This window comes from Vipera berus (assembly GCF_964194415.1).
Source record: "Vipera berus genome assembly, chromosome: 8".
NCBI classification, from domain to species: domain Eukaryota; kingdom Metazoa; phylum Chordata; class Lepidosauria; order Squamata; family Viperidae; genus Vipera; species Vipera berus.
The window spans coordinates 13681422-13705934 of NC_138211.1; the positions used below are offsets into that span (position 1 = coordinate 13681422).

The following is a 24513-nucleotide window of genomic DNA, read 5'->3' on the forward strand; positions in this document are numbered from 1 at the left end:
CCTGAGAAACAATTCCTATTTTTAGAAGTGTTGCTCTTACAGCCAATTATGTACTGTACAACTGTTTCATGCTTAGCCATGTGGTGGGTGACTGATTTGCACTAGTCACAAAGCATTTTTTTTTCTTTCTAAAATGGGTTATAGGCATTAGGCAGAAAAGCAACCTATTGTGCAAAACTCTTAGTCAACAGTTTTATGGTATGTGAAGGGTCAGCAGGCTTCTGGGTGTAACTATTTCTTAAATGGTATGGCATTTAACTCTTTGCCTTTTTTTGGAGGGGGGAGCTCAGGGGGCCCACCTCCTGCACCCTGAGAGCTGGGCTGTGGGATAGAGGACCGGAGCCCAGGTCTTCCCCACTTGCTCAGGTTTGGATTTGCAAGGCTGGGAGGAGATAAATGGGGATGGGGGCAGGGAGACCCCAGGAGAGAAGGGGCTGCCCAACGGCTTCCGTTTCTTTACTGAAAAGTCCCGGGCATCCAGTAGGCAAAGGCTTGTAGACGGCAACCTCTGGAAAAGCTCCTCAGAAGCTGGTGGATCAGATGCGGCAGACAAAAGAAGGACCGTAGTGGCGTCTGCCACCTGGATGGGACCCTAGGACTGGCTCTGGCCCCGCAAAGCGCTGTGTTCCGAAGAGCACTCGAAGAAACTTGTCTGAAATGGTATAGGGCAGGGGTCCTCAACCTTGGCAACTTTGAGACTTGTGGACTTCAACTCCCAGAATTCCTCAGCCAGCAGAGCTGGCTGAGGAATTCTGGGAGTTGAAGTCCACAAGTCTCAAAGTTGCCAAGGTTTGAGGACCCCTGGGTATGAGCTTTCCTGCCTGAGCAGGGGGTTGGACTAGATGACCTCTAAGGTCCCTCCCAACTCTTATTTTTTTTTGTTATTATCATTAAACGGGTTGACCTCCTCCCGCCCCCTCCCCCAGCCTGCTCTCCCCTCGCCCAGGGAAGGTACCCAGAAGCCCCAAAGGTGCCCATGAGCCTCACCGGCATCGCCCAGCACGAACCCCCCTCCCCCCACTCCCGGCTTCTCCTTTGGCGGGGAAACTGGCCCGAGGCCCCGCCCCCTTCCCGCGGCCCCGCCTCCTGTGGGCGTTCCCGAGGCCCGGCGTTCGCCCGCCCACTCACCCTCAACCGCCGCCGCGCCTGTCAGTAGCCGCGGCGGCCGTGGCGGTGAGGAGACGGCGAGGCCTGCTGCTCGGGCTGTCGCGAGCCGGGTGAGGCGGCGGGGCCGAGAGGCTAGTCTGGCGCTGGAGAGGGGAAAAAAAACAAAAACAGATGACTGGCGGGGGCGGGAAGAAGAGGGGGGGGGGTGGAAGTTATAGCTTCTCCGGGTTGGCGCTTTCAGACGTTCGCAGGGATGCGTGTCGGAAGGGATGCGGCTCTCCTCCGACCGGGGCAGGTCACGTGGGGTGGCGACCTTGGAGGATGGGGTGGAGGTCCCGGGAGATGCTGGTTAGGGGCAAAGTGTAAGAGAGAGAGAGAGAGTCAAACCCATCCAGCTCTTCCCAGGGACCATTCCACGGATTCCTTTGATTTTGCCCAGACGTAAAGGAGATGCCTCTGGCTTTATTCAGCCTGGTAATTGGCATGGCATTTAACTCTTGCCTTTTGAGGGGCAGGGGGGAGCTCAGGGGGCCCCACCTGGAGACCCCAGCCCTCCTCCTGGCCTCTGAGAGCTGGGCTGCGGGGCAGAGGACCGGAGCCCAGGTCTTCCCCCATCTGCCCAGGTTTGGATTTGCAAGGCTGGGAAGGAGATAAATGGGGATGGGGCCAGGGAGACCCCTGGAGAGAAGGGGCTGCCCAACGGCTTCCGTTCCTTTACCGAAAAGTCACGGCCATCCAGTAGGCAAAGGCTGGGTTGTAGGCGGTGACCTCCGGGGAAGCTCCTCAGAAGCTGGCGGATCGGATGCAGGAGAAAAAGAGGGACCGTATTTAGCAAGGCCTTGGAAGATGGGCAGTGAGGCCTTGAATGGGGCATTGGTACCATCCATCAACAACGGTTGGGAGTGGGCACCTGCCAATGTGACAGAAGGACGTTTCTTCCAGCTCCTTCTCCAGGCTGAATCCATCACGTTGTTGTGCTGCCCACCGCTGAGCGCAAGGTCTTTGATGAAGCTGGGAGCAAGAATTGTAAATGTCCACCTTTTCCGCGTTTATCCTCATTTATCATGGGGCTGTTGCCAATGAAAGCCTGTCCTTGAGTGGGGCTGGGAAATTGGTGTTTCACTTACGTTATGTTGCAAACTGTAAATTTGTCGATTATGTGAATGATCCTCTAGGTTAGCATAGGGTGTGTAAATCACATCTTGTGATTTCATAAAGACCTGGGCTTTCACAGATATTTGGGTACTGTATTAATGCTGGAGGTCTTGCTGTAAATGCTATGGCAAAGAGATATGGGAGATGTAGTCCCAAAAAATCTGAAGGGCCCTGCAGAAATAACAATTATTATTTAATTTAAACATATCTGTTGTGGCAAAAGATAAAAAATGAATTAGGCAGTTGCATAGTTAGAAATGTAACATTTCCAGCAATGTGATGCAGTGAGTACTATCCCCTTTTAAAAAAGAATACACATTTTGGAAAATGTATAAATATTTTTAGAAAATAAAATAAAATCTGTCCACTCCTGAATTTCTAACAGCTTTACAGGGTTAGCTACGTTGTTACTTTATAAAGTATATGATGTGTAACTGAGTTGCTTCCCAAAGTTGTTGGTTATGTAAACTTTGAACTTTAAAAGTTTGGGTTATTTGTAATTTTTTTGATACAAATGAAGTTAGAAGTTTCTAAACTCTAAAGCATGTAATATCTTTTTAATTTTGTTTCTTCAGAGAAGCAGGCAAAAACTGAACAGAGGACATAAGAAAATTAACCCTAATCATTAATTTTCAGAAAACAAGCAGACAAAGTATGAAAGTTGCATTTTTTGGCACATGAACCATTGTTCAATCAGATCAGTGTTGCTTGAGTCCAAATAAACTGCCAAAATTCAGTTTAATGAAATGTTCTTTGTTCAGCTTTATTCTTTTTATGGGCACTGGGGTAATTGTGGAGCCCTTAGTTGTTAAACTTCAAAATGTTCCTCATTGTGGGAAATATATTAAGATGTGTAATTCACATGCCCGTGAAATATATAGAGTTGAGTATCAAAGTCATTTTTGGTTGAATGGTTGCTAAGCCTAAAGTGTTCTTCCATGTTCTTATAAAACACAATTTAGGTGCTGATCTTGTACATATCTGAAAGTACAATCTAGTGAAATCAGGAGCAACTTTTTTGTGTAGGATTGCATGGTTAGTTTCAATAAAGGTGTGTGAATTAGACTCTGGTGCAACCAGCTGAGCTAAAATTACATATGTTTGCTCATTCTAAGCTTTTTTCAGTAATAAGGATATTGAGGTTGTCCATATCTATATTTGTAGATGGTTCCAGAGGCTTTTTAAAAAGTGAGTCATTTGCAGTTGCTGTTGGTTCATTTGCAGCTATTTGGTATTATTTCTTTCTCATTTTTGAAAAGAAACAACACTACTGCCCTTTTCACAAAAAATAAATCATAGATTTTTACTGAGCAAAATAAGAATTAAGTTTTTAACATATTTTCTTGGCTTGTTTGCTTCATTTTCATGTTTGTACCAGGCGGTGCAATGTCCACAACAGAGCAACAATCAACAGAGGCCTCTCCATCTTCTAATTCAAATTCATCCACTTACTATGAAGCCGTAGAAGCAGAAGCAGCCAATAAATATGAACCAGTTTCTCCTCACTGGTTTTACTGCAGGACGGTAGATTCGAGAGAGAAATGGATTCCCTTCAGCGGACAAGATTCAGAGAAGTTGGAAACAGCTTATCAGTCTAGTAAGTAAAAATATGCCCCAAAAAGAAGAGGGGGAGAATTTTTAATTGTGGTTGTTGCATTTTAATTGTGCCTGTTGCAAAGTGATATGATTTGACTGGGGGGAATATCTAAATCAAAAGCCTAGAGCCCTTTACTTGGTTTCTAATTTTCTTCTGTTGAGAAACTCTTGTCCAGGCAGGAAGGCAGAGTCAAGCAGGGAACTAACCTTGAGTCCACAAAAAGCATAAGCCTGACCTTTCCCAAATTCCACGAATCTTTATGTGGTTGTTCCCAGGAGAAGCCAAGTAGTTTGGAGAGATTCTTCTAGTATAGGTAGAACACAGTAAAGTTGTTGACTTGGACCTTTCATGAGTGGATCTGATGGCTTGCATTTGACACTTCAGCTTTACCCAGCGTGGCCAGTTATCACAAGTGATAGCAACAAAAGTCCACCAACAGCTGGTGACTGTATCTTCTCTCCCCTGTGCATGGTCCATGTCTACACTGTATCACAAATGCATCAAAATAAATAAACCCCAGTTATGAGCTATAGATATTCTCAGGCTAGATCAGCCATCATTTAAACTGGAAATCTACAATATATTATATATAAAATTAGAGTTTCCAGGGCATAAAGAAAGGTGGAGATGACTAGACTAATCCAATTATAGGCCACAGTGGAGGGACAAGCCATCTGCCACTTGCCTTCTGATGTATTTTTCGTAAATATCCAGTGTATTTACATTTTCCCATCCATCTACATAATGTGTCTTCTAAAAATAATAATAATATGGTTGACAACTGTATGAATTTTGTCTTAGAGGTCCTTCACGTACCCACATTTTTGTGTTCAGTTTCAGCTTTTTCCTTTTAACAAAGTCCTATTGATAGTACACAGCTAGTTTCATGCTAGCCCTTGTGTTCTGTAGGCAAGCATTGCAAGGAGCTGATTGTGCAAACCGAAGGGGGCCGTTACGACGTCCACTTAAAGAAGAGGGTGCGCTATGCTGTATACTGGGAAGAAGCTGAATCGGAAGTAAGACGCTGTACTTGGTTTTATAAGGGCGACAAAGACAACAGATATATTCCATATCCTGAAAACTTCAGCGAACAGTTAGAGGTAAACGTTGATAAGAACATGAGTCATATTCTTGACTGCATCACTTCTATTTCTGGCAAATCTTTCTGATTTCCTTGGGAATGCCCTTCACACTTTCCTGGGAGCTGACCATGGGGGACATTGTGATGTCATTTGGAAATCTAAATATCAGTCAAGAAGTTTCCATTAGAGTCATGTGTGGGCTACTTCTCCTTGCGATACTTTCCCAGTGTAAATTCATCCTGCCACACGTTCTCACTTCCCTGAAAAGAAAATAACATTTGTTCCACAGACCAAATGGTGACATCTGTCATGTCTGTTTATTTTGTTAAGTCGGGTAGCAATAGCACTTAGACTTATATACCACTTTATAGTGCTTTACAGCCCTCTCTAAGCGGTTTACAGAATCAGCATATTGCCTCCAACAATCTGGGTCCTCATTTCACTGACTTTGAAAGGATGGAAAGCTGAGTCAACCTTGAGCCAGTCAGTATTAAACTCATAGCTGTGGGCAGAATGAGCCTTCAATACGCATTCTAACCACTGCACCACCATGGCTCTCTAGTGGGCAAATAACTGGGCATCAATAAATCAACAAAAGTGCTACCCTGAACCAAATCAAACAGAAACATTTGTGTGATTGTAGGCAGTAAATTTTTGTAGTATGTTCCAGCTGGAAACTGAAAGCATGTAAATCTGACTAGTGGATTCCGATATCTAATAATATGAAGCTGAACCAAAAAGCTTAAGTCTTATATTTTGGGACTCAAAATATAAATTGCTTCCAAAGTAATTGAGGTGAAATCAATCCATTTGAAATAGTTAATTTCTACAAACCAAAAAATAAGTAATAATTTCCAGAGAATTTTCTTGATTCATGAAGAAGAATATCTTGTTACGTCTAACCATGCATATGATGGAAAAGGACATGCAACAGTTTTTCTTTTTATTTTTTTTAACTGTAGCTGTAGTCTTGAAACATACATGTATTGCCCTGTTCACTGCCCTGAGTCCTTTGGGAGAAGGGCGGTATATAAATAAAATTAATAATAATAATAATAATAATAATAATAATAATAATAATAATAATAATAATAATAATAATAATAATAATAATAATAATAATAATAACAACAACAACAACAACAACAACAACACACCAAACCTTATTAGAGAGCATTGTAGTGGAAAACAAGGCTTCCATTCCATTCCATTCCATTCCAGTGTCTCTGCAGATATCTTCTGTTTAACTTGTGAATGTGGAGAGAATGGTATGAGAGTCCTTTGTGACACTTTTGGCTTTATATAATTATTTAGAGTAGTCAACTCTGAGTAAAATTTACACAGATTTTTATAATGTAAATAAAAAAAATATGTCGACTCTCAAAAGTATTTTATTTTGGCTTCCTTTGAAGGACACTTATATGATTTGTGTGACCTTAGATGAATGGAAGAAGAAATTGGAATCTCCAAATAGAGAAGTAATCATATTACATAACCCAAAGGTATGGTAAGGTGGATGGTTTTGTTTTCCCAAGAAACATGTTGCTTGTTTTTTAATAATTTGAATTGTGTTAAGGAAACTTCTGAAAGTTTCCTTAAAACAACACAAGCTTTTGTCTGTCGAAGGAATAGCTCTGGGGCGGGAGGGGAGAATTTTCCTCTGCATAGGCCAAGAGATATTTTATTTCCTTTAGGAAACATCTGTTAATGGTCTGTGATGTTGCCCAAGCTCATCAGGTTTTCCAGTTGCAGTTAAACAAGCTTAGAAATGCATGTTAGAATTACATCTGGCTGTTTATAGAGGTATTGTAAGAAAAGTAGAAGGAAAATGTTCTCTGTATTCAGACTTGAGTTCTTGAAGGAGGTCTTTCGTGAGTGTACATGCTACATTAAATTCAAATTAAATTAAATTAATTTTTTTAAAAATGTGGGATAAATTGGAGTGAGATGATACCTTGCCCAGCATATATACTGTATATTTCTTTATACTGAGCAGTGAGAACTATCATCTAAAAAGGTTAAATCATGGCAACTGGATCAAGATTTATTAAAATGGAGACATTTTGTTACTCATCCAAGTAACTTCTTCAGTCAAAATGAAAAAATTTTGGGTAGGCAGAGTTAGAGAGTCGTTGGCAGGTATAGCTCTGACAGCACATCTGAGTGCTGAAAGTTGCCAATTTTTTTTCTAAAATCTTGCAAGACATTTTAGAATTAGAATAGAATTATTTATTAGCCAAGTGTGGTTGGACACACAAGGAGTTTGTTTGTCTCAGTGTACATACAAGTAATAGTGATAATCATGATCATATACAACATGAAAATACATCATAAATCGTGAAATACAACACTTCATAAATCATAAGATGCAACACTTAGTGATAGTCATAGAGTACTAGCTAAGCAAACAACATAAATCATACTAGGGTACCAAAACCCCCCAATATAAATTGTAGGATACAAGTAGCAAAGTTATAGCCATAAGAAGATAAGGATAGGTAATAGGAAAGATGAGGAGTATCATAGTAATACATCTTTACTAGTATTTTGTCAGTGTTGTAGGAATTGTTAAGCAGAATGATGGCATGGAAAAAAAAAACTATCCTTATGTCTAGTCATTCTGGTGTGCAATGCCCTGTACCGTCATCTTGAGGGAAGAAGTTGAAATAGTTATAACTAAGTTAACATTTACAAATGAAGCATCTTTATCCTCTCCTAATGTGCCCCATATTATATGCAATATGTAAATGAAGACTCAATCATCCAGGCCAAAATTATCTAAAATGGTTAAATCATGAAAAAGTTACTTGGACCAGTAACGAAACATCTCCGTTTTAATAAATTCTGGTCCAGTTGCCATGATTTAACCATTTTTTAGATAGTTTTGGCCTGGATGGTTGAGTTTTCATTTACATTTTACATATAATACGGAGCGTGTTGGGAGAGGATAAAAATGCTGCATTTTTAAATGGTTAACTTGGTTATCAAAATGTCTTGCAAGATTCTAGGGAAAAAGTTGGCAACTTTCGGCACTCAGATGTGCTGTCTGAGCTATACTGACAGTTATAACTCCTTCCATCCCCAGGAATACGACCAATTGGGAGACATAATAGGAAATGTAGTTCAGCAGCACCTGGATTGCTGTAGGTTGGCTATCCCAGTAGGATTGATGGGGAGCAAAGGATGCTTTTTCTCCTGAGGATCCTCAGGTCAGCTGAGTTTGCTTTCTTTCCAAGAGCTGAGGTTGGTTTCTATTAAACTTTGAGCTTTTTTGATTGTGACTCAACAACTGTGGAATGCTGTGGCTCTCTCAAGTGGTTTCTTTCCCTTGCTCTTTGCTCTCATTTTGGAGACCAGCAAAAAATGTGTATTTTTAACCATGCCAGGCTTTGGGAAATGACTGGGAAGCAGAAGTTCTGCTACTGTTTTTTTAAATGGATTTAAGAAATATTTGAATAAATGTAGCTGTTTCCTAACCCACCCTTGGAACCTTCTTCCCTCAATTGCCTCTCTGCGGTGCTACGAAAATCAAAGGACAGCATAATCGGTAGCAGGAGGCTGAAAGCTGCTGTATGGTTAGTGTTTGTGTGGCCTTGAGGATTTTCTTTGCTTTAGTTATAGAGACCTTTATTAGCATTTGTCTCCATTTTGTTATCAGATTGTGTGATGTGATTTGCTTCAACCCATTTTCTTTTCTTTGTTTTCCTTCAAGTTAATGGTACATTACCAACCAGTAGCAATCGCAGACGACTGGGGTGTGAGTCCTGCAGAACAAGGCCGGCCAAGGACTGTGAAGAGAGGAGTGGACAATATATCTGTTGAAATCCCTCATGGTGGATAATTATTTTCATCTATGGAACATTGTTCAGGGATTGCTCAGGGGTTATTTCTCAACGCAGATTAGAAGCATGAGACTAAAACATTAAGAAAGTATTATGTATTTTTAGAAAATTATTCTGAGCAAGATTTTTAAGGGTAAAGAGAAGAGAGCAGAGGAAAGTAACAGGAACAGCAGAATCTGTATAACTTTTTTATTTTTAGACTGTCCTATGTCAAAGTATAATTACCCATGCAGTATGGCTGTTTTACTATTATCCTTCTCATCTTTATACTACCTTCTCTTCTTGGTATCATCAACATTATGATTATTATTCTGTTGTTTTGCATATACACTGAGAGCTTCGACTCCAGACACAAATTCCTTGTGTGTCCAATCACACTTGGCCAAATGAAGCTATTCTATTCTGTTCTGTTCTGTTCCACTCCACTCCACTGCACTCCACTGTAAAAATAATATCAACTAGAATAAGCTTGAATATTACCAAATGTTTAATTTAGTTCCAGCATTTTTAATTTGCCAAAAGCCAAGACACTCCAGGTATAATAAGATTTGGTATCTTTTTGGAAACAGCACTCTGAGTAGGATTTGGTTCTTTGTTTCAGGGGAACCAACACAAATTGATCATTTAGTTTTTGTTGTTCATGGAATTGGACCAGCTTGTGATATTCGATTCCGGAGTATCGTTCAATGTGGTAAGTGCAAAGAAGAAAAGTTGTTGGTTCTGCATCCCAAAAATGGAATTGGTATGTGTTGTAGGGACAGATATTACTATCACGACCTTCCTTACCATATAAAGCCAGATTTTCCCAAATTAGTCCTCCTGTACAAGTGAATGCTATGTTGTTTGCAGACCTGAATTACTAATACAGATGACTCTCAATTTATGATCACAACTGGGGTCAGGATTTCCATTGCTGAGGGAGTTGCATCCAATTTTGCTATCTTTTTGGCCATGGTTGTTAAGCAAATCACTGCAATCATTAAGTGAATCACACAGTCATTAAACAAATCCAATGCGAGACACTGACTTTGCTCGTTGGAAGCCAACTAGGAAGGTGACAATCACATTACTCTGAGCATAAATACATGCCAGTTGTTGAGCATCTGAATTTTGATCACATGATGATGGGGATGCTGCACTACTCATACAAGCACAAGGGCTTTTCGTACACCATTTTTTCCCCCCAGTGGTGGTGTAACTTTGAACAATGACCAAAATAAGTTAAGCACTACCTGTACATACCTACTAATATATATCAATGCTTTTTAGTTGCTTTTATTCCACAATAATTAAAGGTTTAGCATTGTTACCATCTTCATCATAATCTACTTGATAAAAAACTTTGATGTTGGGAAACCCGTTTATTTCTAGCTGATTTTGCAATTATCTGGAGATGAGCCAAATTTCAAAGCAAGATGTGCCCAAATGTTAGTGGTTGCTCATTATGGGGCCTCTAAAACACATTTTACTATGATGTAAAGATTGTATTTCTGTTGACTGTGATCCATGAAAGTTTATGGGGCAAGATATGCAAAAATACAAATTATGTTGTGTTAAGAGAAGCATCAATAAATCTTGACTAGTATTGTAGGAAGTGGGACTTGAGCAATGAGATCCTTTGCAGTGCCAGGTTCTCCAAAGTAATGTTTACATAATGCTTTATCACGTAAATTTTAAATGAAGAAGCAGTTGGAGCAATTGCTTGGACTTTTCCCTTTTTCACAATGCATCTAGCATTTTAAGCTTCATGAGTTTCAAGTCCATCTTGTCCTCTTGCATAAAATGATCCCAGCGCATTGATTGCATAAAATGGATTGCACAGAATGGTTTGGAGAGGCAACTACATTAGTGAAGTAACCTTATTATAGAAGCTGGCTGTACAGTAACAGGACAATGATGTGGCTTATAAGGTGGACTTCTTAGAGGTCTTCTGAGAAAATCTCTCTGTGGAAATGCTAAATTTCCAGAACCATAACTGGAGAGAAGAACAAGAATTAGACAATTGCTGCTACTGCTAGGACTAACGACTTGTGTTTTTAATAAATATGTAAGTGTTATAAACCTCTTACAGAGCCAATTTGATGTGGTTTATAAGAACCAGATAGGAATTGTTGCATTCTAGTCCTGCCTTGGGCACAAAGCCAGCTGGTGGACTTGGGCCCAGTTCTTGCCTCTCAGCCCAAGGGAGAAGAAGACAAGAGCAAACTATTTTCCAAAACTGTTATAAAGAAAACTTTAGGCATCTCTATGTGGTCATCAGGAGTCAAAATTGATTTGAAGTTACAGTTTTCACAAACACTTGAGGACTACAGTAGATGAAATATAGAGAAGACTTGTCTCTGCGTTTACTGTGTATCTTCCCTCTAAAAATAAACTGGATCAGCCTGGTAGAGAAACCAGGAGACTGTGACTTCTAGTCCCACCTTTGGCATGAAAGCTAGCTGGGTGGCTTTGGACCAGTCACTCTGTCTCAAACCACCCTACCCCTGTGGTGGTGGTTGTGCCTTGAATTACTTGTAATGAGGTGGGATAAAAATATAATAAACAGTGCTGAGAAAGAGGAATGGACCCCTTATTCCTGTTCTTTTTCCCCATTTGAGTCTACTTCCGGTCTTCCCAGGAAATTGAATTTTCCTTCCCCATTGTTAAGTGTGCAGTAATAGCTACCTTGATTCAAAATAGTTGTTTCTTCTTCTTCAGTCAACGACTTCCGCAGTGTTTCCTTGAACATGATCTCAACCCATTTCAAGAAGGCTCAGGAACAACAACAGATTGGTCGAGTTGAATTTATTCCAGTGAACTGGCACAGTACTTTACATACAGGAGTAGATGTGTAAGTGCATTTTGCAATGCTTCAAGGAAATCTGTATGGGGTGATGACAACCTGAGATCTACACAGATATTTTTTCATTTCATAAAACGCTACAATTGTAACTGGCAAGAGGAGGCAGTAAAGACAGATTCTCTGTATTTTAGACTTTTGGGGACTCTATCCAATGTGTATAAAATAGATAAAATATATACTTAGATCTGCTTTCCTTAGTCCCAAAAAGTTGGTATATTACCTCACTCTTCCAGATCTCCTATGGCCTCACCCAAGCCAAGCCAAGCCACAAATCATCCTTTCCTTGATAAAGATTGTACAGTAGATCTAGACATTACAAACACTGAATTTGCAGGTCAACTCTCACTATGTTTTCTTGGAAGCTCATTGAATTCAGTTGGGTTTATTGGTTAATAAAACCAATCACAAGAGTACTTCAGTATTTTTATTAGTTTTACTTTGATCCAGCTTTTGTAGTGAAGCCTCCTTATGCTGACAAACAAACAAAAAAACAACTCAGTGGCAGAATGTAGAAGTTGGAATACTAAGAGGAAAAATGACAGTGGTCAGTGGGAATTGTTGAAATCACTGTTCCTTCTAAATGTCCTTTTCTGCTTTGCTTACAGAAATTTGAAGAGAATCACCTTGCCAAGCATCAACCGCTTACGTCACTTCATCAACGATACCATCCTGGATGTGTTTTTTTACAACAGCTCTACCTACTGTCAAACCATTGTGGATACGGTTGCATCAGAAATGAACCGGATCTACCTGCTCTTTTTGGAGAGAAATCCTGATTTTAAAGGAGGTGTCTCCATAGCTGGCCATAGCTTAGGTATAATTATTTATCTTACTTTAATGCAAAGCTTATCAGCATACAGTATGTTATTTACAATGTAGTGTACTAGAAATGTTCTGGACTCTTAGATCAACATAGAATTTTTTTTTCCAGAGAGAGCACAATACACGCGTGGTAATCTTAAATTGACTGAGGGGTTTTAATTAATTAATTTATTGGGTTTTAGCTTAACTTTAGGGACTGTAATTTAACCATAGTTTTAACTGATTTTAATTTTGTATGTTATGTATTTTAATTCTCCCTGTAAACCGCCCTGAGTCCTACGGGAATAGGGCGGTATATAAATTTAAATAATAAATAAATAATAAATTAATTAATTTACAGTTGCAACATCTACAAATCACAGGAAAAAAGAAGATTTAAAACCAAATGCATCATTTTAATCAAGTATTAATGATCTTGAGCAATTCATAACAAAGTCCTTGTTTTTGCATTCAGACGATCCCAAATTCGGTCTCTGACCTCTCTAGGTAGGACTAGGAAAAGAAAAATGTGGCTGGAAACCCCAGGTGACTGCATCTAGGCCAGGGGTAGGCAACCTTGGCTCTTTTATGACTCGTGGACTTCAACTCCCAGAATTCTGAAGTCCACGAGTCATAAAAGAGCCAAGGTTGCCTACCCCTGGCCTAGGTAATCTAGTCAAGTGTGGTCTTACTTTGGTGTAAGGACTTCTGAAATAATTTCATTTGGATTACTTTGAGGTAAGGTGGGCAGCCTATAAATTTTATAAATCAAAATATAAAATTTGGGAATAAGCTTTGTAGTTATTCAGATATATATGGGACAGGAAAAACTGGGCCACCTATTCCCTGTTCAGTTTAAAATCTGTCTTGAAACTAGATCTTTGTCTTCCTGGGATGCAGCATCTCCTGGGTTTTTCTGACTTTTCAGAACGTAATTTTGCATGCATTTTTTTTGCCACTTGATTAAACATTCGCAGGGCTGGGAGATTTGTCCCTGTCCTTGTATTTTCATGAAATAGTGGGCGATATACTGATGATACATATCTGTATAGCAAAAAAAGAAAAAAAAGAACATAAACTTCTGAAGGGAATTTGTTTTCTCTTTTGTACAAAATTAAAAAAAAAATCTTGAGAATAGGATTCCCACGTTATAATATTTTTTTTAAAAAAAAACTAGTTTCTTCCATTTGTTCCACTTTTCAAACTGTAAAATCAATAATTTATTGTTTTTTTTAAACTAACAAGAATTATGGATTTGTATTTTATCTGAGAAGGTTGAAACCTTTGGCAATCCTGACACCCCATATTTGTGATTTTCCTCTAAGACATTTGACACCTGCTCATGATGTTATTTTCCTAGGGTCCCTTATACTATTTGATCTTCTCACAAATCAGAAATGCACACTTGATGAGCAAGAAAAAAAAGAGGTACATATTTACATGTTATTCTGTTGATTCAGTTCAGGACAAGCCCAAGTTAATTGATATTTTCACACTGCGCTTTCATTTAGCCAAGATAACTTTCTAATCTTCAGAAATACCATCAGTTAGTTCTGGGAGAAGAAGCATACATAGTATGGCTTTTCCTAAAGTTAGTTGTTCCCTAGTTTTGAGTTAGGTGCAAATGCTTATAGATTCCCCAGGGTTGGGATGGCATGGGAATTTTCTAAGCAAATTTTTGGATTTAAAAATTCCACTGGGAGAGGATTACAGCAAAACTTGTGTAAAAAAATTCTCATTGATTCTGAGGAAGCTTATAGTCTCTGTAAGGTGATACAGGATTTCAGCTATCAGTAAGTGTTTTGTTATTTCTCTGTAGGAAGGTTAAATAAATCCTTAACTATTTTCCTTAATGAAATTACACGACACTTAAGCTGTTTCTTTGGGCTTTGAATGTAGTGTTTTTAGCGTTTTATTGTTTTAAAATGTTTTTAGTATTTTTAATTGTATTATATTTTTTTAATTGTAAGCCACCCAGAGTCATTGACTGTGGTTGGCAGCTATATATGTTTAGTTAAACCCATTGAAACAATGGACTTTAAAGCTAGTCCAGATTGACATGCTCCATTGATTTCAATGGTTATGCTCCAAGCATGATTGAACTTTGATTGAAGCATGTATTTGTTTGTTTATTTGTGTTCAATTCTATCCAATTCTTAGAGACTGCCTGCAGTTTTCTTGGCAAGTAACTGCCTGAGTAACTGGCCCAAGGCCACACACCTGGTTTTCTGCCTAAGGGGGGACTAGAACTTTTATTGTTTATTTCAGTTTATTTCATAAATAATTCAGTTTACATCCTAAACAGAAGCAAACCAGGAGCCTTAAAAGCTTCCCAATTAACTTTTCACAGGGATTACCAAGACTGGCAATGGATCAGGAAATCAACAAATGTATGAAGGACATCTTAGCAGAACTTGATCTTTCTGAATATTATGCTGTGTTTGAGAAGGAAAAAATGGACAGTCGAGCATTGGTAAATGAAACTGGGGTTGCTTCTGTTACCTAAAACATGGATGCTGCTGGCTTTTATATATCTGTCTTCAGCATGGCCTCTTAAGGCAAATGAACTTTAGGCCAATAATACCAGGGGCCAGTAGATATGGATGATCAATTTCTTTTCCTTTGAAATTTTGTTTGGAGCTATTTGGAGATCACCATCTGGGATAGTTCGTGTTCGGATTAGATACTTCTTTGGCAAGGAATAACATCCTACTTTTCCTATTTATTTATATTACTTCTGTCTTTCTTTAGAACGCCAATTGTATATACCCAATCTTATAGTCAAGGACACCGTTACTTTTAAAACACACACACACCATGCTGTGCTAGAATATTTGGGAAGCACTTCATTGTTCTCATTCTTACTCTTTTGCAGTGTGGCATTTTAAAGTCATTGCCTCTTGGGCAACAGGACTTGAGTCTGTGAACTAGGAATTGCTTATGGATTGTGACTTGGGTGTCACCTTTTCTCCAGTGTTTCCTGATTCCGGGCTTGGCAAGCTCTTTTTGTTTTGTTTGGATCAGTATGTTGGTTTTTACAAAGCTGAATTGTCTCTTGAAATTAGTGAGCCGTGTAGCAGCAGCCTAAGCCCCGCCCCTTTGCCTCTTCCTTTCTATATCCCCTTCATAGTAGAACTGTGTTTCTGAGTGCGGAATTCTTATGTGCAGGCCCTGTGCACGGACAAGGAGCTTAAAGAGATGGGGATCCCTTTGGGACCCAGAATCAGGATCCTGCACTATTTAAGGAAGAGGAGCAACTACCAGGTATGCCTTGTGTAAGCCTTTGAACCACTGAAATGTGCATCTTCGAGGACATAGCCATAAAGTTATGTTTTGGAACCTAGTTATGCTGTGTTAAATTTCATCACCTAAATCAAAAGGAATACTTTGTCATTGTTCTCTCATTTTTTTCCTTTTCTTGTCTCTACCTTGGAATTTTAAAAAATCTGTGTTTTCTATTAGCTACAGCAGTCCTCGCCTGACGACTGGTCATGTAGTGACTGTTTGAAATTATAATGGACCTCCTTGGGGATACTTATCATCAGGTTCTGAAGTTCTGACCGTGACCCCCTGTGCTCATGGGACTGCATGTCGGGCACTTGGCAGCCAACCCACATTCATGGCTGATTGCAGTGTTCTGCAATCATGTGATCCCATTTTCCAATGGTTTTCCCCAAAACCAGCAATAACTTCCGGTTTTCAGCAGACGTGGCCTGTAGCAAGCCATTGATTTGCTTAACAACTGGTGCAAAGAAGGTCATAAAATCAAGTTGATCATGTGGTGACCGATTTTATGACTATCATGACTTACAACCTTGATGGGCAGGCTCCATTATGGTCATGAGGATTATCTGTATAAATGCAGTTATGAGGCCAGTACCGTACCCCCATAGAGGTCTTGTATATAATTACATGGACTGTATGTATATGCTTATTTCTCTTCTGTCATGTGTTCACCCTATGCTAAATAAATAAAACTCCCCATTGGATAGTATTGCACAGCCATTTCTGTTAAGGATGTGACCATCCATAGATTTTCTAAATTGCCTGTCAATACTACCTAATTGACAGCCATCACCACCAGCAAATTACATAGCTGCCAAATGAGCTCTTCATGATGAAGGTTTTCCATGCTTCTTGGAATCATGCTTGAACCCTTTTCACTCCTGATGCATTTTCCCATTGCAGTTACACCACTTTCCAGCTGCTTTTCGAGATGAAAGTGTTTCACATGGCCCAAGAGTGCTGATCTTGATGGAGCCTTTGCATCCGTTTAACCTTTTATTTATCCCTTTTGGTTTTTCTCATTCGATAATGAGGTTGTGGGAAAATATAAAACCTCTGAAGCCTTTAATATGTTCTTGGCAGAAGAGTCAATAATGTAATACAATATAATTGTGCAGTCCTTCTTACCACGAAGTACACAGTGTTCACCCCAGAGACAACAGTAGTAGCATTCCACTAAAAAGTTTTACAAAAGGGATCCTCCTTCTGTTGAGGTAGTGTTCTGTACCAGCCTACTACCGGCCCTGCAGAAAAGGCAGGGACAACCCCTTAACAAAACAGCAAGAGGCTGGAACTAAGCCTGCCAAATTTATTAACATAAAACAGAGCAAAGAGAGCAAAGAGAGCAAACACGAACCATGAAACAGGAGCTATTCAAACGGTTGCCTTCAGCAAACCAGCCCTCCCACACATTCCCCTTTTAAACAGTTCAGGGCATGGCTTCTCTCTGCCTCCTTCCGAGGTGCCCCATTGCCTTCCTCTGTTTACTCCTGATTGACTGCCTCCTGCATCGGGCGTCCTTGAACAGGGCCAGCTGTGGGTCATCTTCATCCACGCTGTCAGGCTCAGACAGCTGGTTCTGCATTGTGACCAGATGGGAGGGGCCTGGCTGAGGGCTCTGCGGAGCCTCAATACTATCCTCAGCAAGCTCTCCAACACCCCCCTCCTCCTCCTCTGAATCGTCCGACCCAACTGCCGAACCCACAGGCTGACCCTGAATCACAACAGGTAGCACATGTTTGCAAGCAGCTGCAGAAGATTTTTATTATTATTATTTTCTTTGTAGGTTTTGAGACAAACCTCTGGAGCTGCTGAGGAAGGCGGAGATGCCAACCAGGGAACATCTGCAATGCCCACATGTGCAGAAACCAGTTGCAGACCTCTGGGTGTTATAACAGGGCAGGTAACTTTAATAGACAACAGCCTCCCATTAACCCCATCACGGCTATAAAGGTAGAGTTTCTTTGAGGTGTTCAGAAGGTTTAACTGAACCAAGGTAATGGCCAGGCTGTATAGCATACAGGGTCTGAATTCACACTTCATACAAGCACTAATTGGAGTAATAATTCTCTATTCAAGAAACCATGATAGCTGAAGGAAGGCAAATATACGTGTCCCAGGATAATGATGTGAAATTGAATTTGGGTCAGTCACCAGGACCAGAGATTTAGTCTTCCAAGCCCATCTTCAGGGAATTTCTCTACTGGAATATGTGCTTTGGGCTGTTTTGTGACTCACGTTTATGAGGTGCCTTCTATCGGTTGATTGATATGTTGTTGGCTGTTGATTAACTATCATTTCCTTGGGCTAAGTGTTTGATAGGCTGGGGGCAATTCAGCATGCCTGTTAACTGACAAGGGGCCCATTTCCCAGGCTTCAATCGTTTCCCTGGCTATCTTTGCCCCTGCATGGCCAATGATCTCAGTTGCTACGAAAGTGAATGTGTGTCCTTGTTCATTGCAGTGTGAGGCTACCAGCGAAGTTGGGTCTCCTTCTCTGATTGTTCTTGCAATCTGGTGGTTAGCTTCCTCACCATCCGTCCTATATAGTCACAGGGGCAATCCATGCAGGGGATCCAGTAGATTACACTGCAAGTATCTCCCACCTCCAAGCAATCTTGCAGTGCATAATTTGTCCTGGTATGATAGCTGAATTCACACATAACACTAATCTGGTCCCAGACAACCAAGATCACATGGCACAATGCAATAATGTATGGACCCAGCTATAGTGTCTTCCATGACTGAATTCTTGAATGCTGTAGAGACACAGAGCATTATGATCTTATGATGTTGTTTGCTTTAAATTTTATTTAAAACCAGTTGGTCCTCGGCTTATAGCGACCGCATGGCAGTACTGAAAAATGTGACGTATGACTGGTCCTTTCACTTACGGCTGTCACGGCATCCCCCATTCAGGCACTTTGCAACTGGCTGCATCCTAGGGTCATCTGCAACCTTCCCAGCTGGTTTCCAGCAAGCAAAGTCAATGGGGGTGTGGGGTGGGGTAGCCGGATCTGCTAAACAATGGTTGATTCATATAACAGCTATGGTGATTTGCTTAATGATCGTGGCAAAAAAAAATCAAAATCATAAAAATCATTGGTGTTATTCCCTTAACAACTGTGGTCGTAAGTCGAAGACTACCTGTAGTGCATCAACAAAACACTGATAATAAAAAAAATCTATACTTTTTTTTCAGAAAGTCATGCAGGCAAAAATATTACATTTATGTAGATTATGTTAAGTGTTCGTGTTCTGACCCCGGCTAATTGGGCCAAGATCTGAATCCAAACCGTATTATCTCATATCAGATCCTTCATTGGGCTGGTGACAGAAGTATCACGCTAAATGCTTATCCTTTGCTATCTTTGTTTACATTCCTTCATAGTTGCTGGTTGACGACCTCCAGCGTTTATGGGCAGCTGAATTCCACTGCTCATTATGCAAATGCCCAAGCTGCGAAATATTTTCCTGTTTCAGAAAAACCTGGATGTAGCTTGGAGGATTGTCTGAAACCTCCTACAGACAAGTTCTGAAGCTTGTAGATAGTTTTTGTCCTGAAGGGAAGATGCCCTGGAAAGATAAACTGTTTGCCTTTTTTTGTTTGTTTGTTTGTTTTTAGCAGCATGTTTCTGTTTGGATTTTACATTATAGACGTTGGCAATTTTCACGAGTCCCACAGATCAGTAATGATTTAGGAAGGAAGTAATTTCTTGATATGTGTTAATTGAAGTGACATGCTAGTATTTCAGATGGATGGATGATGGACAGGTGTTGTGATTCAGGGTCAGTCTGTGGGTTCGGCAGTTGGGTCGGACGACTCAGAGGAGGAGGAGGGTGTTGAAGAGCTTGCTGATGGCCTTGAGGCTCCGCAGAGCCCTCAGCCGGGCCCCTCCCACCTGGTCACGACGGAGACCCAGCTGTGTGAGCCTGACAGCGTGGATGAAGATGACCCACAGCTGGCCCTGTTCAAGGACGCCCGACGCAGGAGGCAGTCAATCAGGAGTAAACAGAGGAAGGCAATGGGGCACCTCGGAAGGAGGCAGAGAGAAGCCACGCCCTGAACTGTATTTAAGGAGAATGTGTGGGAGGGCTGGTTTGCTGAAGGCAACCGCTTGGGTAGTTCCTGTTTCTTAGCTCCTGTTTCATGGTTGGTGTCTTGTCTTGCTCTGTTTTATGTGAATAAATTTGGCAGGCTTTATTCCAGCCTCGTGCCGTTTGTAAAGGGGTTGTCCCTGCTTTTGCTGCAGGGCCGGTAGCAGGCTGGTACAGAACAACAGGCAGGCAGGCAGGCAGATAGAATGGAATTGCTTGTTCCCTGTAAACCAGGCATGTCAAACTCGTGACGTCGCACGACGTATCGTGACTTTTTCCCCATTGCCGGCAATGGGGTGGGCGCGGTTTTAGTATGATGCATCCGGCCCGTTTGACATGCCTGCTAAACTGTCAATTCTATTTGTATTCCACCAGGTCTCTGCAAACTACCCTCAGCTTATCTACAATCCACAGATTTTTTTTGCTTTTGGCTCACCCATTGGGATGTTTCTCACTGTACGAGGTGTGAATAGGATTGATCCAACCTACACCCTGCCTACCTGCAAAGGCTTCTTCAATATCTTTCATCCCGTAAGCCTGAGTATCTTTTCTTGTCCCTTTGTCCGAGGAGCACAAAGAGAAAATTACAGTGGGGTGCACTGCAGTTCAAATGGATCATAGCTATCTTGATTCAAATCCTATTGAAATAGATGGGACTCAGCTAACGGCTAGTTGGCCCTGGCTCCAGTTCTTTGCATTGTCAACTGGATGTCAGATATCTGCGTAATATGGAATAAGATCTTGGTTATCCACGTAACTGATGAGAAATCAACAAATCCGCCAGCCTTAGAAAAAAACAAATAAAAGAAAGCCAAGAATCATAACAAAGAGAAGGAATGTAGATACACCGAAGTTCTGTGACATTTGGCTTATAGACAGATACCCATCAAATTCTGGCCTGTTCAAAAGTATGCACCATTTGGAAATAATTAAAATGTTGAATCCAATCTGTAAATTATGCAGTGTTCTAAATTAGAAAACCTTAATGGGCCCTTTCTGGAGATAATCTCATCCTGTATTGGGGCTTAGGTTAACCATCCATGGTCCATGTTTCCCTTACCCTAGAAATAGGACAGAGCAGTTTGGAGAAAAACGCTTACCTCTCCTAATCATTTTGTCAGAATCCATTTATATCACATTCATAAATGTATGTTTAAAACATTATTCCCCCCCCCATACGGATTCTGCCATCTCCCGAGGAAGGAGGAGCATATGTGGATTCAGCCTGCCTGAGGTTATTTCAAAGACCAAGGAAACCTTTTGAACTGGGGGGATCAAAAGGGAGGGGGAGAGGAAGAAGGCAATAACCATAAAGTTTCGAAGTTCCTTTCCCCCCCCCCACGAAAGGGATGACACGTAGAAGGATGGGGGCTGACCAAATGGGGTTGAGGGAAGGGGGGTTGAACTGGGTACCCTTTATAAAATTTCAATTTGTAAAACAATACTAAGTCCTGTTTTATATTCCCACAACCAAGCATGTCCTAGTAAAGATTCCTTTTGGACTCCAAGAGTTTTTGTCTTCCTGAGACGTGGTTTGGGGTGGGTCCTGACACATTTGCTACTTTCCAGTCATGGGTGGAGGTATTGATTTCTGAAGACTTATTTGTTAATTGAGAATGCATAAGCCTTGCTGTTTGCTCAAAATGTCCTCTGGGCAGCTTAATGAAAAGTGCAGCTCAATATAAAACAGATGTAAAAACCCAAACAGTAGAGATGTAAAAAACCCAATAAAAGCCAAAGAGAAAAAGATCTGCAATTTAAACCAATGTCCTCGTTTTCCTTAAAATAAATCAGTGTAGAAGACAGAAAGTTAAACTTCTTTAGGTAGGGACGGTTATTGTGGTGGTGTCAAGATAATACAGGTAGTCCTCATTTAGTGACTGCTTTCTACCATGACTGTTCATAATTATGATGGTGGTTAAAAAAGTAACTTTGCAATCAGTCCTCACATTTACAGCCTTTGCCATCTGTAAAACAAAAGAAAATTGAAGTATGATATCAAGCACATTTGCGGTTTCACTTGGCAAACGCTTTGCTTAATAAAAAGTTGCCAATTCTGGCTGCTAAAGAAGGACTACTTTCAAGATTGCAGGATGAAAAGTTTTCTTCTTGTAACAATGTGAAGTCAACTGTGGGAAGATGAATACTGCTGAGAGATGATCAGAAAAAAAATGGAAACATGCAGAAACATCTTGAAAATAATCTCTTTTAAGTTCTCCAAATGAAAGAGAGAGAAAAACAAAACCAAACACAAGGAAAAAAAAACAAATCTTAGAACAAATTAAAACAAACTAAATTGCTCTTAAAAGGATGGTTCAGAAGCAAATTATGTGTCAGAATTTGATACTAAACTGTAAAGAGGACCCACAAAGCCACATGTGATCTGCAGGTTTCCCACTCCTTCAAAAATAAATAAAATGTAATAATTGTTTACTTAATTGTGGCATTGCTTTTTTTTACCTTTTTAAAAATGGTTTGCATGCTTCCTTTGGGATTAAAGTTACTATAGAAAATGGACAGGCTGTAATGTCTGCAAACCTTTTCTTTTGTAGTTTGACCCAGTAGCATACAGGATTGAACCTATGATTGTTCCTGATGTGGAATTTGAACCCATGCTGCTTCCTCACCACAAAGGCCGGAAGAGGATGCACTTAGGTAAAAAAAAACAACCAGCAAAAAAGCATTGTTCCTTCTCCATCTTACGCGTCTAAATACATCATGAGTGTTCTTCAGTGGGACTCCAACTATAGCTTTGCAGGTGATGGTATGTGTCCTGATACACTTGCAGTATCCATGTGACAATTAGGGTGAACCAGGATGGCTGGCAGGTAACTTTTCACATCCACCCTAGAATGCTGCTTCAGGTGTCCCATGGGTGCACATGCATGAAGTCACTTTCTCAGAATTTCCCCTATAATTTATGGAGGACTGCTTGCAAAGATATGCATGTTGGCTGGGGAATTCTGGGAGTTGAAGTCCACACATCTTTAAATTTGCCAGGGTTGAGAAGCACTGGTTTAGAATGACAGGCTTTTTCAAATAGCAAATGAAGCCTAGAACCTGGCCCAACGGGCTGATTGCAGATTCCTTTTCATTCCCCACCAGTTAGTTAGAACTGAAGAAGCTTCTTGGATGAGAAGCAAATCAGTCCAGTTGCCTTTAATATAAAAGCACATTTGGGACAACCATTACCTGGATGAATGAGAACCTCCAAAGACATCAGTCTAAAAACTGCATTTAAGTTGCACATCCATGTGATTGTGGTGTTTTTTTTCTAGTTTAGAATTTTTTTCCTTTATTTTTCCAGAATTGAAGGAAGGCCTCACTCGGATGAGCATGGACCTGAAAAATAACTTGTTGGGCTCCTTGAGGACCGCTTGGCAGTCCTTCACCAGAACATCATTGCCAGCTGTGGAGGCAGGAGCCACCGGAGATGTGGAACAGGAATCGGAAGCTGAAACCAGCATGGAGAAGCAACCTGGTTGGTTTAAATTGTGATTTGCACCCTCAGAGAGTTTGGTCACCTTTGGTGCATGCAAAGGAAAATACTTTGTGTTGATTTGCAGCTGTTCTTGGCTTTGGCTTCCCATTTACAAAACTCCCATTGCAATAAAGGTTTGGGGTAAATAGTGTGAAATGAATTTGTTGGTACAGTGGTTTACATTTGAGAGATTATGAATTTCCTAAGGGTCTCCTTGGCACCAGGTGGGGCTCCTTCTGCTCTATGGAGTGAAGAGAGAACTAATGGCCTGAAGATTGCGATGGGCAATTTCCAGGTCTGGGCATGGAACACTGTAACTCTTCAACTGAAATTGCCATCTAGGTACTTGTGGCTAAGAGTTGCCACTTCTTTTTAGTGTTGTCTGAAGGAAGGGCTTTCTAGAATATTCATGGCCTCCAAACTTGCCAACTTTAAGACTTGTGGACTTCAGCTCTTAGGATTCTGGCTGAGGAATTCAAGTCCCCTGGCTGGCTGAGGAATTCTGAGAGTCCACAAGTCTTAAAAGTTGCCAAGATTGGAGATCCCTATAAGACTTGAGTTGCCACCGTTGCCTTAGGCAGGAAAATTAAGGCTGGTCTTAGCTTACGTGGCCTGTTCGCTGATTGCAAGTGTGTTGATTCAGCTTTCTTCCATATAGATACAGAGGAGAAACCAGAGGAGCCAACCACATCAGCAAAAGAAGATCCACCTCCGGTTAATGTGGGGCTGCTGAATGGGGGCCATCGCATTGACTATGTGCTTCAGGAGAAACCCATTGAAAGCTTTAATGAGTATTTATTTGCACTGCAAGGCCATTTATGCTACTGGTAAGCTGTGCCTAGGGGGCTAATCCTGATCTGGTGCCCAATAGTTTTTCTGGATGGGGGCTGTCATCAAATACCCTTGACCAAGGAATATCTGGGAAGGTCACTGTCTTCCATTAAGTGTGCAGCTTTGGGAAGGACACACACAGAGCCAGGAAGGAAGGAGAGGACATCAGCTTAGCCATCTAGATCAGTCAACTGAACCCTTCCAGCTAGGTTGCCCTTTCATCTGACTTGTCACACAAGGTGGCAGTTGAAGACTATTGTCTTTCATCTTCTCCATCATTCCTGTTCTTCTCCAAGAGGCTTGTGACTATGTATCTTCCTCCTTTGTATTGTATTGTATTTTTGCCAGTGTGTAATCAGTCATAAATAGCTATTCTTTCTTTCTCTTTTT

General features: G+C 40.8%; 1 protein-coding gene across 2 annotated transcripts; it reads left to right on the forward strand.

Moving 5' to 3' along the window:
• Positions 1-1131: 1131 nt before the first annotated feature.
• Positions 1132-24123, forward strand: DDHD2 (DDHD domain containing 2; the record flags this gene model as incomplete). 2 transcript variants are annotated; one of them, XM_081333505.1, is made up of 17 exons in its annotated part: positions 1149-1217; positions 2050-2133; positions 3641-3859; positions 4769-4959; positions 6354-6443; positions 8654-8774; positions 9385-9474; positions 11484-11616; positions 12234-12442; positions 13790-13857; positions 14780-14902; positions 15598-15693; positions 17501-17617; positions 20187-20342; positions 22364-22466; positions 23119-23292; positions 23951-24123. In XM_081333505.1, exons 3-17 carry the CDS (start codon positions 3649-3651, stop codon positions 24121-24123), a joined length of 2055 nt encoding a protein of 684 aa, XP_081189631.1. In that variant the 5' UTR covers positions 1149-1217; positions 2050-2133; positions 3641-3648. The 2 variants fall into 2 exon arrangements, with proteins under 2 accessions (XP_081189632.1, XP_081189631.1); XM_081333506.1 differs by lacking the exon at positions 2050-2133 and having other exon boundaries at positions 1132-1217.
• Positions 24124-24513: the final 390 nt, after the last annotated feature.